This window comes from Nerophis lumbriciformis, linkage group LG26 (genome assembly GCF_033978685.3).
Source record: "Nerophis lumbriciformis linkage group LG26, RoL_Nlum_v2.1, whole genome shotgun sequence".
NCBI classification, from domain to species: Eukaryota; Metazoa; Chordata; class Actinopteri; order Syngnathiformes; family Syngnathidae; genus Nerophis; species Nerophis lumbriciformis.
Window position 1 is genome coordinate 12,828,162 of NC_084573.2, and position 13,008 is coordinate 12,841,169.

At 38.3% G+C, this 13,008-nt stretch overlaps 1 protein-coding gene across 1 annotated transcript in view; it reads left to right on the top strand.

Annotated features, from left to right (window-relative positions):
• Positions 1–1,328: 1,328 nt before the first annotated feature.
• Positions 1,329–13,008, top strand: part of LOC133623883 (reticulon-4-interacting protein 1 homolog, mitochondrial-like) — a 28,629-nt gene continuing 16,949 nt past the window's right edge. The window contains exons 1-5 of the mRNA XM_061987350.2: positions 1,329–1,853; positions 4,199–4,350; positions 8,425–8,493; positions 11,926–12,050; positions 12,254–12,302. Of these exons, the coding sequence (XP_061843334.1) occupies positions 1,610–1,853; positions 4,199–4,350; positions 8,425–8,493; positions 11,926–12,050; positions 12,254–12,302 (639 nt within the window). The 5' untranslated portion in view covers positions 1,329–1,609. The remainder of the gene's footprint in view (positions 1,854–4,198; positions 4,351–8,424; positions 8,494–11,925; positions 12,051–12,253; positions 12,303–13,008) is intronic.

Consider the following 13,008-nt stretch of genomic DNA (forward strand, 5'->3'; position numbering starts at 1 on the left):
CGCAGTTATGGTTGCCCTCAGTGGGCCGCTTTTAACAATGAGTAATACATGTATATATATATATATATATATATATATATATATATATATATATATATATATATATATATATATATATACATATATATATATATATATATACATACATACATACATATATATATATACATACATACATACATACATATATATATATATATATACATACATACATACATACATACATACATATATATATATATATATATATACATATATATACATACATACATATATATATATACATACATATATATATATATATATATATATATATATATATATATATATATATAATACATTAATAATGTATTTTTTACATAAGCTGCAAAAAAATATTAAAATTTTAGTTTAAAAACTGACAGCTCAATCACCAGAATTTTACAGTAAAAGCAGTGTTTTTTTTTTTACAGCATATAAAAAAATGGAATAAATGGAATGGAATGTAGAAACAATACCACTGTTTTTAGCAGAGATGCCAGTTTTGTTTTGTTTAACTGTAAAATCTTGTTGTTTTAATGTTTTTTTGTTTGTATTTCAATGTTTTACTGTCTTACTGTATATGGAAAAAAACAGTTCCAAAGTTGATTTTGCGGTAAAAAAAAAAAACGCAGTCGGCGGAATTTAACCGTAAAATCTATTGTCAATGTATATATTGTCTACAATTTGATTGATAATTTGTTTAGAAATCATAAGTCAAGCAGATATTTAAGTACAGTATTTATCTTTAATTTAACAAAGAATATTTTTGGAATACATGATAATATAATATTTTCATTTTGATAATATTTAATTTTAAAAGATGTGCAATTGCATGCGGTACATGATTTTTAATGTCAAAAGGGAAAGAACAAATATATTTAGTGAGAAATGATTAAAGTATTTTATTAACGCATATTATTTCCAGGCTTTCGCGGGCCACATAAAATAATGTGGCAGGCCAGATTTGGCCCCCCGGGCCTTGAGTTTGACACCTGTGATTTAAGGGCTTTTTTACTCATAATCATTCTCCAAGATTTGGTTGATAATTGTAAACCATTAAGCCAATTACAAAATCTAAGCCTTACTTTCATAAATTGACATTTATGTAAAGAACATTTTGGCTGGAGCATAATAATGTTGACAAGCATTATTATGTTACAAAATTACTAAATGTTATCTCTTTTATAGGGTTACTGTTCAAACCTCAATATAATGCAACCCAACGGCGGTGACGTCAGAGCCAAACGCGCTACCCCATTGGTCAGAATATAAAAAAGTCACGAATTCTGATTGGCTGCTGCCGGGAGGTTAGAGGTTACAAGCTAGGTTGTCACCTAGCTAACAAGAGGTCTGTTGTTGTTTGTTTTTTATCTCTACAACGTCTTTATTTGTCCCTCCTATACACGCGTAAGTGATATTCGGTTATTGTTATTTATTAGCTACGATATTATTCACAGCGTAATGTTGTGTTGCTTGAGGAAATTGTTAGCTAGCTAGCCTGCTAGCCCTCAAAAAGGGCACAGGCGTGTGTGTGTGCTAAGTGTCTCCAAAAGTGTCAGCTGAAGGACGACTTTAGAGTTTGTTTGCTATGACGTCAGCCGGCCTGGTTCGCGTGTTCGGTGTTCGTTCGGCAGGGGCCTGGCGCCTCCGAAGACATGTCGGCTCCACACGCCTGCAGAGCACCATGTCCGCCTGGGTCCTCGATCAGTTCGGCACCAATGAAGTCCTCCGGTTCTCCGAGGACACCCCCGTCCCCACGATCACGTCCTCCAGCCAAGTGGTGGTCAAAGTCCACGCCACCAGTCTCAACCCTTTGGATGTAGCCATGAGGGGTGAGTGTTCACAACAGGGGGTGGGCTCCGCGAAATCAGTGTTTTTCAACCTTTTCTGAGCCAAGGCACATTTTTTTTCATTGAAAAAATCCAACAGAAAACATAAAAAAATAAAACTCAGCAGCCGATTTTGACAGTAAAAAGTCAATCCTGTATCGACTTTGACTATAAAATTTAAATTTGAGTCAAAATTGGGCATGCATGTAATTTACTGTGATTAATCAAAAAGCAAAAGTGTGTTTCATATGATTTAAAAAAAAAAAAAAAAAAAATGTTTGGCAACAATACAGTTAATACATGTGATATGTATCGATATTGGTATCAAAATCGGCAGCCCGTTTAGAACATTCCAAAATCATACTGGTAAATTTTGGACGCTAATTTAATAATATTGTACTACTATATACTGTAAAATAGGTAAAAAATAAATAAATACAATGTGCATTATCAGTCTAAAAAAATATTGAATAATAAAGGAGTGCACAAAACTCGATCCCCATTCAAATTACAATTGAAACAATCTATTGATTCATAATTTTCTAAAATAAAAATATTTTATTTATTCATTTTTCTGAAAGAATCAAGTTTTAAAGAGATGTGTTATGCCACCAGAAGAAGCTTGTCTAACCTGTAACCTGTTTTGAAAAAGTTTTATTATAAATATACCAAATAATACATTGCAAATATTGGGTTGAAATGGGGAATTGATTCTGAATCGGAATCGTCACCCCAAGAATCGTAATCAGATCGAATCATTAGGTGCCCAAATATATACACACCGGGTACTCTATGCCAGTGTTTTTCAACCTTTTTTGAGCCAAGGCGCATTTTTTAGCGTTGAAAAAATCCGGAGGCACACCACCAGCAGAAATCATTAAAAACAAAACTCAGTTGACAGTAGAAAGTCGTTGTCGCAAATATATATTTTCAAGTATTTCTTATATATATATACATATATACACACACACATATAAATATATAAATACTCCGTTCATGAATGAGTATATCCGTATATTCTTCTTACTCGTCGTCGCCATGTCTCTTCTTCGTTCTTCTGCTTCGTCTCTGTTATGTTTTTTGGACATTACTACTTGCCGTAGTTTTGAAGCAATGCATGATGGGAATTCGGATGTTGCATGTCAGTGTATTAACGTACCGGATGGAATAAACACACGCTGAGAAATAACTCCGTGCCTGCCTACTTTATGGGTTATAGATAAACCTATGGATAACGGAGACATATATAATAGTCTCCTTTTCAGGTGAGAGATGACGCTAAAGGCAGTGCATTTAAGGCACGCCCCCAATATTGTTGTCCGGGTGGAACTCGGGAGAAATTCGGGAGAATGGTTGCCCCGGGAGATTTTCGGGAGTGGCACTGAAATTCGGGAGTCTCCCGTGACTTATTTTGAGTTTTTTGGTGTTTTCCTGTGTGTAGTGTTTTAGTTCTTGTCTTGCGCTCCTATTTTGGTATGTACGGATGTACTTTGTGGACGCCGTCTGCTCCACACGCTGCAAGTCTTTGCTGTCGTCCAGCATTCTGTTTTTGTTTACTCTGCAGCCAGTTCAGTTTTAGCTTTGTTTTGCATAACCTTCCCTAAGCTTCAATGCCTTTTTTTAGCGGCACTCGCCTTTGTTTATTTTTGGTCTAAGCGTTAGATACCTTAGAACGACTCAGGAGGTCCTTCATACCGACAGCCATCAGACTGTATAATGCATAAGTTCCTTCTTGACTGCACCTATTAAATGTAGAATATATGTATAATATATTTATATTATTCACATGTGAATAATGCTGTATAGTATTTATTGTCTATTGTGAGCGAACTGTGGTGCTGAATTTCCCCAAGGGATCAACAAAGTACTTTATATTCTATTCTATTCTATTCTGTTTACATGCAAACCATCGTCGTCGTTCCCGACATCGACAAAGCAATTAGCTACTTTTGATTAATTTAAACTTTTATTAGTAGATTGCACAGTACAGTACATATTCCGTACAATTGACCACTAAATGGTAACACCCGAATACGTTTTTCAACTTGTTTAAGTCCACGTTAATCAATTCATGGTAAAATACCTACCCAATACCTGCTGCCACCTACTGATATGGAAGAGTATTACATGGTTACTCTGCCGAGCTCTAGACAGCACGGACACTCAACAACGGCACATTTGCGGATTACCATTATCGGTTTGCAAAAAACATTTTTAACACCAATTAGGTGAAATTACTTAATCTCCCACGGCACACCAAACAATATCTCACGGTACACTAGTGTGCCGCGGCACAGTGGTTGCAAAACACTGTGCTAGATTGTAACTATATTTCCTTTTATATTTAGGAGGGTATGGCGCTAAGCTGCTCAAGCTACGAAGGGACCCATTTTCTCTGATGGACAACGACAGTGACTTTCCTGTGATCCTGGGTCGAGATGTGTCGGGTGTGGTTGTGGACTGTGGATCTGCGGTTGCCCACTTTACACCAGGAGATGAGGTACGCATGGATTGTGTTTTGACTTTTGGATAGTTCATTTAAGTGCGCAAACTTGTAGCGTTTTTTCATTTTCCTTAAACGGGAACCGCACCTTTTTATGCATTCTAACTCGTAAAGAAATGCTAGCAAAAGTCAGCTAATATTGGAGGCAATAGGATGGGATGTACCTTATTTATCCTACTATGGGGAAAGTATATGGTTGCAGTGCAGACATGAAAAGTCCACAAAAAATGAGATAAAAAACAAAAGGTAAACATCTAAGAATAAAAGATAATAAAAGAGCAAAGAGCTGATGCAACCAGCTGCAACTTCAGTGCTGCCTTTTCAACGTACAGCAACAAAAGCAAAACACAACATAAAACCAACAAGTTTTGCAAGGCCAAAGACGGGAACAGACCCAACAAAGCAACCAAGAGAGCCGATCCCATCCCAGGCCGCCCACTATCTCCGGGCCAGTGTCCAGCTTGCGCGGATGTCGGCCAGAGCTCCGGAAAGCTTGTCCATCCCGACGTTCAGCGTGAGCTCCGCAGACCTGTATCTTGGACTCCGGTGTGGCAGAGAACCGTATGGCCATGGGCAAAAGCCTATAAAGTGCTCTAAAAAACATCCACAAGCCTCCATCAATGTTCTCCATACTGCAAGTAAAATTGTAATGTAATAAGAGGCACAGTCAGAATATCATGCAATATTGACACATTTTGCTCATTTTAAGTATACGGCGGCATATTCATATCAGAGACTCATCACAACGTTGGCTTTGTCCTTTAACAACAAGTATTACTAATCATGGCAGACTTCATGAGAGACAACTACTATTACGTTGGGACAAATGATGATCCAGGATCTTATGTTTTGAGCCTGAATATACAGAGGATGACCTACACCACTGGTGTCAAACACAAGGCCCGGGGGCCAGATCTGGCCCGTCACTTCATTTTATTTGGCCCTAGAAAGCCTGGAAATAATATGTATCAATAAAGTACTGTAACTTTTCTTACTAAATATATTCTTTCTTTCTATTTTGGGAGAAAAACTCCATGTACTTCATGTATTTGCAAATTATGTTAAGTTAAATATTGTCTAATTATGCAAAAATATATTATCAAACATTCAAATCATTTTTTAAATATAAATAAATACTAATAATAATGATTTCAAAGCAAGTTATCCATAAAATTGTGCAATGTAAAAGTAGCAATAGATTTCATGGTAAAATTGTGAAATTTACTGTGGTTTTTACAGCATTTTTCTCTAAATGAAAAAAAAACAGTACTTTTTTTTTAGTGTAATAAACTGTGGTGCCGTTTTGGCATTTACAGTAATACACCGAAAAATGTACAGTTGTTGATTTGCGGTTAAAAAAACAAAACAGGCAGCTCAGGAGCCAACATTTTAAAGTAAAATTGCAGTTTTTATTTATTTACAGCAAAAAAACAAATGTAAATTTTACAGTAAAATTCTGGCAACTCTGCTGCCTTTTTTTAAACCATAAAAACAGCTTTGAGACACTTGTGATTTAGGGCTATATAAATAAACATTGATTGATTGATTGATACTGTTTTTCCATTTAAAGTAATATACACTATTTTTAAGTGAAGTTATTGCAACTTACCATATTTCTTTACGTTTAAATTTTTAAAAAATCTACTAAAAAATGCATTAAAAATTGTGTAATAGTATTCACTGTTAGAAACGGCCCTTTGGGGCCAAACATAACTGCGATGTGGCCCTCGGTGAAAACGACTTTGACACCTCTCACCTACACGTCTTAGATACTGAGTGATAAACAGATCCAGCGAGTGCTCAACAAGAAATACAAACTATAAACACAATAAAAACAATTACTTACTGTACAATGTCTGCTCTCAGTGGGATGCTGACTGAGGGGATGTTCATATCTTCCCGCTTAGATGAAGAATTAATCATAATGATCAGGAAGGTTAAAAAACAAACAAAAAAAAAAAAAAAAACGCCTGAAGAAGAAAGCGTTTTGTGTCTTTCGACCCATCTGTGCGTCAATCACAGTCCATCTTTTCAATGGTTTTGGTTTAAATCGATTTCAAACATGCTATACAGATGGGCAAACATTTTACTCTAGTTTGATCAAATTGGGATGGATTTCTTTCAGGAGCAAAATGCAGCTTAAGACAGTTTTTTCAAGTTTACGTCACACTGTCGTGATGCCACAGCCTTACATGCACTCTTAAAGGGGGACATTATCACAATTTCAGAAAGGTTAAAACCATTAAAAATCAGTTCCCAGTGGCTTATTTTATTTTTCGAAGTTTTTTTCAAAATTTTACTCATCACGCAATATCCCTAAAAAAGCTTCAAAGTGCCTGATTTTAACCATCGTTATATACACCCGTCCATTTTCCTGTGACGTCACACAGTGATGCCAACACAAACAAACATGGCGGTTAGAACAGCAAGCAATAGCGACATTAGCTCGGATTCAGACTCGGATTTCAGCGGCTTAAGCGATTCAACAGATTACGCATGTATTGAAACGGATGGTTGTAGTGTGGAGGCAGGTAGCGAAAACAAAATTGAAGAAGAAACTGAAGCTATTGAGCCATATCGGTTTGAACCGTATGCAAGCGAAACCGACGAAAACGACACGACAGCCAGCGACACGGGAGAAAGCGAGGACGAATTCGGCGATCGCCTTCTAACCAACGATTGGTATGTGTTTGTTTGGCATTAAAGGAAACTAACAACTATGAACTAGGTTTACAGCATATGAAATACATTTGGCAACAACATGCACTTTGAGAGTGCAGACAGCCCAGTTTTCATCAATTAATATATTCTGTAGACATACCCTCATCCGCTCTCTTTTCCTGAAAGTTGATCTGTCCAGTCCAGTTGGAAATGCATCTGCTTTGAGTGTCGCAGGATATCCACACCTTCTTGCCATCTCTGTCGTAGCATAGCTTTCGTCGGTAAAGTGTGCGGAACAAACGTCCAATTTCTTGCCACTTTCGCATCTTTGGGTCACTGGTGCAACTTGAATCCGTCCCTGTTGGTGTTGTTACACCCTCCGACAACACACCGACGAGGCATGATGTCTCCAAGGTACGGAAAACAGTCGAAAAAACGGAAAATAACAGAGCTGATTTGACTCAGTGTTTGTAATGTGTTTGAGAATGACGTCACGTTGTGACGTCATCGCTCCGAGAGCGAATAATAGAAAGGCGTTTAATTTGCCAAAATTCACCCATTTAGAGTTCGAAAATCGGTTAAAAAAATATATGGTCTTTTTTCTGCAACATCAAGGTATATATTGATGCTTACATAGGTCTGGTGATAATGTTCCCCTTTAAGTGTGCTGGCCTACTGCCTGGTCACCTTTTTTCCTTTTACACCGGCGAGGAATAGGAGGTGGATTAAATTTCGAGACAATGTGTGTGCGCTAGGACTCTGTGATTGGAATATTACTTTTTTTGGCTCTATGGTGGTTTATTTTCCAGCCACATACAAAAAAGCACAGAAACTGAGTCACCAATGTGTGTTGTACTATAAAAAATTGTACCGAGACATGTTTTTTGGTGGACATTTTCACTGAAAAGTCTGTTCCAGGACCCAACTGTTATCAACCTTTTATTAACCACACAAAGTCATTGTAAAGTGTTGTGTTAAAATGTTACATCAACAGAAAACATTGTGAATAAACAGGGTATACATAAATCGTGTCATGTACATCACATTCTTATTAACTCTCTGTCTCAAGAGTAAGAAGAAGTATTGCAACTAGCCAGGTGGTGGTTAGCATGGAGTTAACACAAGCATCAGCAAAATGCCATCATGTATCTTTAATAGAGACATTGATATAAAATAGTTTTTATTTTGTACAATCCAAATGTTCCCATTGTGAAGAGTTGATGGTTCTTCTGATATTATGTCCTCATACAGAGAGTAATTCATTTATGAAGAATCCATGCAGAATGAATGTGATATAATTATGTTTCTTGTAATCTTGTTACATCGCTGTAAAAATATCTCTATGCATGACTCATGATCTCCTAGGATCTGCTGATAAATGAGATTTAAAGGTGAAACGCTTTGCTCTAGGTCTGGGCTGCTGTGCCGCCATGGAAACAAGGCAGTCTGGCAGAATACGTCAATCTAACAGAATTTGAGGTGAGTTTCAGAGTAGGGCTGGGCGATATGGCCTTTTATTAATATCTCAATATTTTTAGGCCATGTCACGAAACACGATATATATCTGGATATTTTGCTTTAGCCTTGAATGAACACTTGATGCATATAATCACAGCAGTATGATGATTCTATGTGTCTACATTAAAACATTCTTCTTCATACTGCATTAATATATGCTCATTTTAAACTTTCATGCAGGGAGGGAAATCACAACTAAGTCAAATGACCAAAAGTGTATTTATTAAGCAGTGGCACAAACATTCATGTCATTTCCAAAACAGAAAGTGCAAGATTGTCAGAGACATTTTAAAACAAGCTATGAATGCACTTTTGTGCATGATGTCACTAAGATGACATATCAAAACAACACTAAATTAAAGTGCACTTTTTGTAAGGAACCCCACTACAATAGTTTAAAACAAATAAAGTGCGCTTTTGTGCATGATGTCACACAAGCTATTTCAATAAGTGTCAAATAAAAATTAGCTGCATAATAGTAAATCAAATAGTATTATGTCCTTCGCTATGTGGTAGGTTCCTGCGGATGTTATCTCCTTCTGTTGTTGACTATTTTTTCATACGGTGTTGATCTGGAAATGGTTGCTTGGGCATTTTGTTGGTGTGGCACCGGCCGGAGATGTTGACATGCGGAGTTTCAAGCACTTTTCATTCTCTAGCCGGTGAATTTTAAAACGGTGCTACACATTAGTAAAACATATTCCCGCTTGAAGCCAAACCACCGCCAGACGATGGACTCCCTGCTGTTTTTTCTTGGGAATGAATTCTTCCTTCATTTGTTACCACACCGCTAGCATCACAGCTAACTTTACCATGTCGCTACCGGTCTGCTCCGCAAGGGCGTATGACGTTGCACGCGCGTATGTAAAAAGGTGCGCTTGTTTTATGTCTCTGTGAGGAGAGACAAGAAAGAGTGAGAAGAGCATGTAGTGTAATGCCCGCAGCTAAAAGCAACTGCGTGAGAACGTATACTCGAATATCACGATATAGTCATTTTCTATATCGCACAGAGACAAACCCGCGATATATCGAGTATATTCGATATATCGCCCAGCCCTTTTTCAGAGTCATGTATGGTTGTGATATATTCTTAATAGATTAAAAATGTAATCGCGATGAATCACATTTGTCCACATTAACTCATAATTAATTGTGCTTAAATGCAAAAAGCATTTTTCAAAATCTTTCTTTTGTACTTTATTAAAATGTACAACCAACATGAGACTGGGCAATTTGTTAGATTTTTTTTTAGCAAATGTATTTTTAATGAACTTTGTGCTTTTTTGGACAGCACAACTTAAAATGGGCACAATCACACACACACAGACACAATACATGTTCCACCTGGGGCCTAATCCAGTCCTTTAGTGTAACTGTTTTGTTCTATTTTGGGAACAGAAAAGCAAGGCGAAATAAGCAACCACATGTTGGAAAAACAAGCCAAAAAAAACGCAACCCAAGACTCACAAACTTTGCAGGCCACAAAAAAAGTGGACTTGGCAACACTGATTCTAGCATCTCGGAACTCTGGTCGGTGATAACTGACAACAATTTGGACGGAAATAACATTGGTCTTGTAGAAAGAGCGAACTGCCACGGCTTTAAAGCAACATTTTCCATTCAATATGCATTTTTATTTGTCCTATTTCTGCTCTTTATCCAAAACCAGTGAAGTTGGCATGTTGTGTTAATGGTAAATAAAAACAGAATACAATGATTTGCAAATCCTTTTCAACTTATATTCCATTGAATAGACTGCAAAGACATGATACTTAAGTTAAAGTTAAAGTACCAATGATTGTCACACACACACACACTAGGTGTGGTGAAATTTGTCCTCTGCATTTGACCCATCCCCTTGTTCACCGCCTGGGAGGTGAGGGGAGCAGTGGGCAGCAGCGGTGCTGCGCCCAGGAATCATTTTTGGTGATTTAACCCCCAATTCCAACCCTTAATTCTGAGTGCCAAACAGGGAGAGAATGGGTCCCATTTTTATAGTCTTTGGTATGACTCGGTTTGAACTTAACGTTCGAACAGGAAAACTTTATTGTTTGCAAATAGGATAGGATAGGATAGGTCTTTATTGTCATTGCACAAGTACAACGAAACTTTGTTTTCAGCACAAACCCGTTCAAGATTAGACAAACAAACAGTGTACAGGGTTACAGAACAGGAACGCTGATGGGTCGCCACAAGGCGCCCCGTAAAAGATGGGGAAACAGGTAAAACGCTGGGGAAGGATGAGTAAAAAAAATACAATCTAGACTGGGCTCCTAAGGGGGCCCAGTCTGGAGTGGAAAAAATCCTCCATAGCAAAGCACATATACATACAGTATTACAACATACATCTCGAGATATCTAGCAACAGATATTTACAAATATTAGCTCATTTGGAATTTCATGCCTGCAACATGTTTCAAAAAATCTGGCACAAGTGGCAAAAAAGACTGGGAAAATTGGTGAATGCTCATCAAACACTTATTTGGAACATCCCACAGGTGAACAGGCTAATTGGGAACAGGTGGCTGCCATGGTTGGGGATAGAAGCAGCTTCCATGAAATGCTCACAAACAAGGATGTGGCGAGGGTCGCCACTATGTGAACAAATGCGTGAGCAAATTGTTGAACAGTTTAAGAACAACATTTCTCAACCAGCTATTGCAAGGAATTTAGGAATTTCACCATCTACGGTCTGTAATATCATCAAAAGGTTCAGAGAATCTGGAGAAAACACTGCACGTAAGCGATATTACGGACCTTCGATCCCTCAGGTGGTACTGCATCAAAAAGCAACATCAATGTGTAAAAGATATCAACACATGGGCTCAGGAACACTTCAGAAAACCACTGTCAGTAACTACAGTTCGTTGTTACATCTGTAAGTGCAAGTTAAAAGCGAAAGCCATTCATCAACAACACCCAGAAACGCCGCCGGCTTACCCAGGTTGAATTATTTCCCATGGGATCGAATTCTACCTGAAAAGCTTCCAAAATTGGTCTCCTCAGTTCCCAAACGTTTACTGAGTGTTGTTAAAAGGAAAGGCCATGTAACACAGTGGTAAAAATGCCCCTGTGCCAACTTTTTTGCAATGTGTTGCTGCCATTAAATTCTAAGTTAATGATTATTTGCACATTCGAACATGAAATATCTTCTCTTTCCAGTCTATTCAATTGAATATAAGTTGAAAAAGATTTGCAAATCATTGTATTCTGTTTTTATTTACCATTTACACAGCGTGCCACCTTACCCGGTTTTGGGTTTTGTATTTGTTCCTGTGACTCAACATCAGCTGTAGCACTGAGGGATTGAGGGTCACACGGGGCGATAAAAAAAATAGCGCCGTTAAAGTAAACTTTCTCTAACTTTGTTTTTGCATGGGTGTTATCCTCCAGGTTTCCCATAAGCCCAAATGCGTGAGTCACGAGGAGGCGGCGTCCATCCCTTATGTCGCCGGCACTGTTTTGTCAGCACTTGTCAATGCAGGTGGTCTTTGCAGAGAAAGCTCCTCAAATAAAAGGCAAGCATCCACCTGAACGTGGACACTCAGCACCTTCCCTCAGCATTCACACACACAACACTGTAAGAACACAACAGTGTAAGTCCATATAGTTTCTTGAAATGAAAACACCTTGGACATGATTTATTTTTCCCCCTTATTTCTGTTAGTGGCATCACTTCCATGAGTCAGACTCATTTTAATGTGCGGGTTTCTTCTCCTAGAGTTTTGATCGCTGGAGGATCAGGAGGTGTCGGGACGTTTGCTATTCAGGTAAGCCGCTAGCTCTTAAAGGGGAACATTATCACCAGACCTATGTAAGCGTCAATATATACCTTGATGTTGCAGAAAAAAGACCATATATTTTTTTAACCGATTTCCGAACTCTAAATGGGTGAATTTTGGCGAATTAAACGCCTTTCTATTATTCGCTCTCGGAGCGATGACGTCACGTTGTGACGTCACATCGGGAAGCAATCCGCCATTTTCTCAAACACATTACAAACACCGAATCAAATCAGCTCTGTTATTTTCCGTTTTTTTCGACTGTTTTCCGTACCTTGGAGACATCATGCCTCGTCGGTGTGTTGTCGGAGGGTGTAACAACACGAACAGGGACGGATTCAAGTTGCACCAGTGGCCCAAAGATGCGAAAGTGGCAAGAAATTGGACGTTTGTTCCGCACACTTTACCGACGAAAGCTATGCTACGACAGAGATGGCAAGAATGTGTGGATATCCTGCGACACTCAAAGCAGATGCATTTCAACGATAAAGTCAAAGCAATCTGCCGCCAGACCCCCATTGAATCTGCCGGAATGTGTGAGCTATTCAGGGACAAAGGACCTCGGTAGCACGGCAAGCAATGGCGGCAGTTTGTTCCCGCAGACGAGCGAGCTAAACCCCCTGGATGTCTTGGCTCACACCGCTTCTACCGTCCCTTAAGCCACCGAAGATGATCAAGAGAAGAATATCGACCC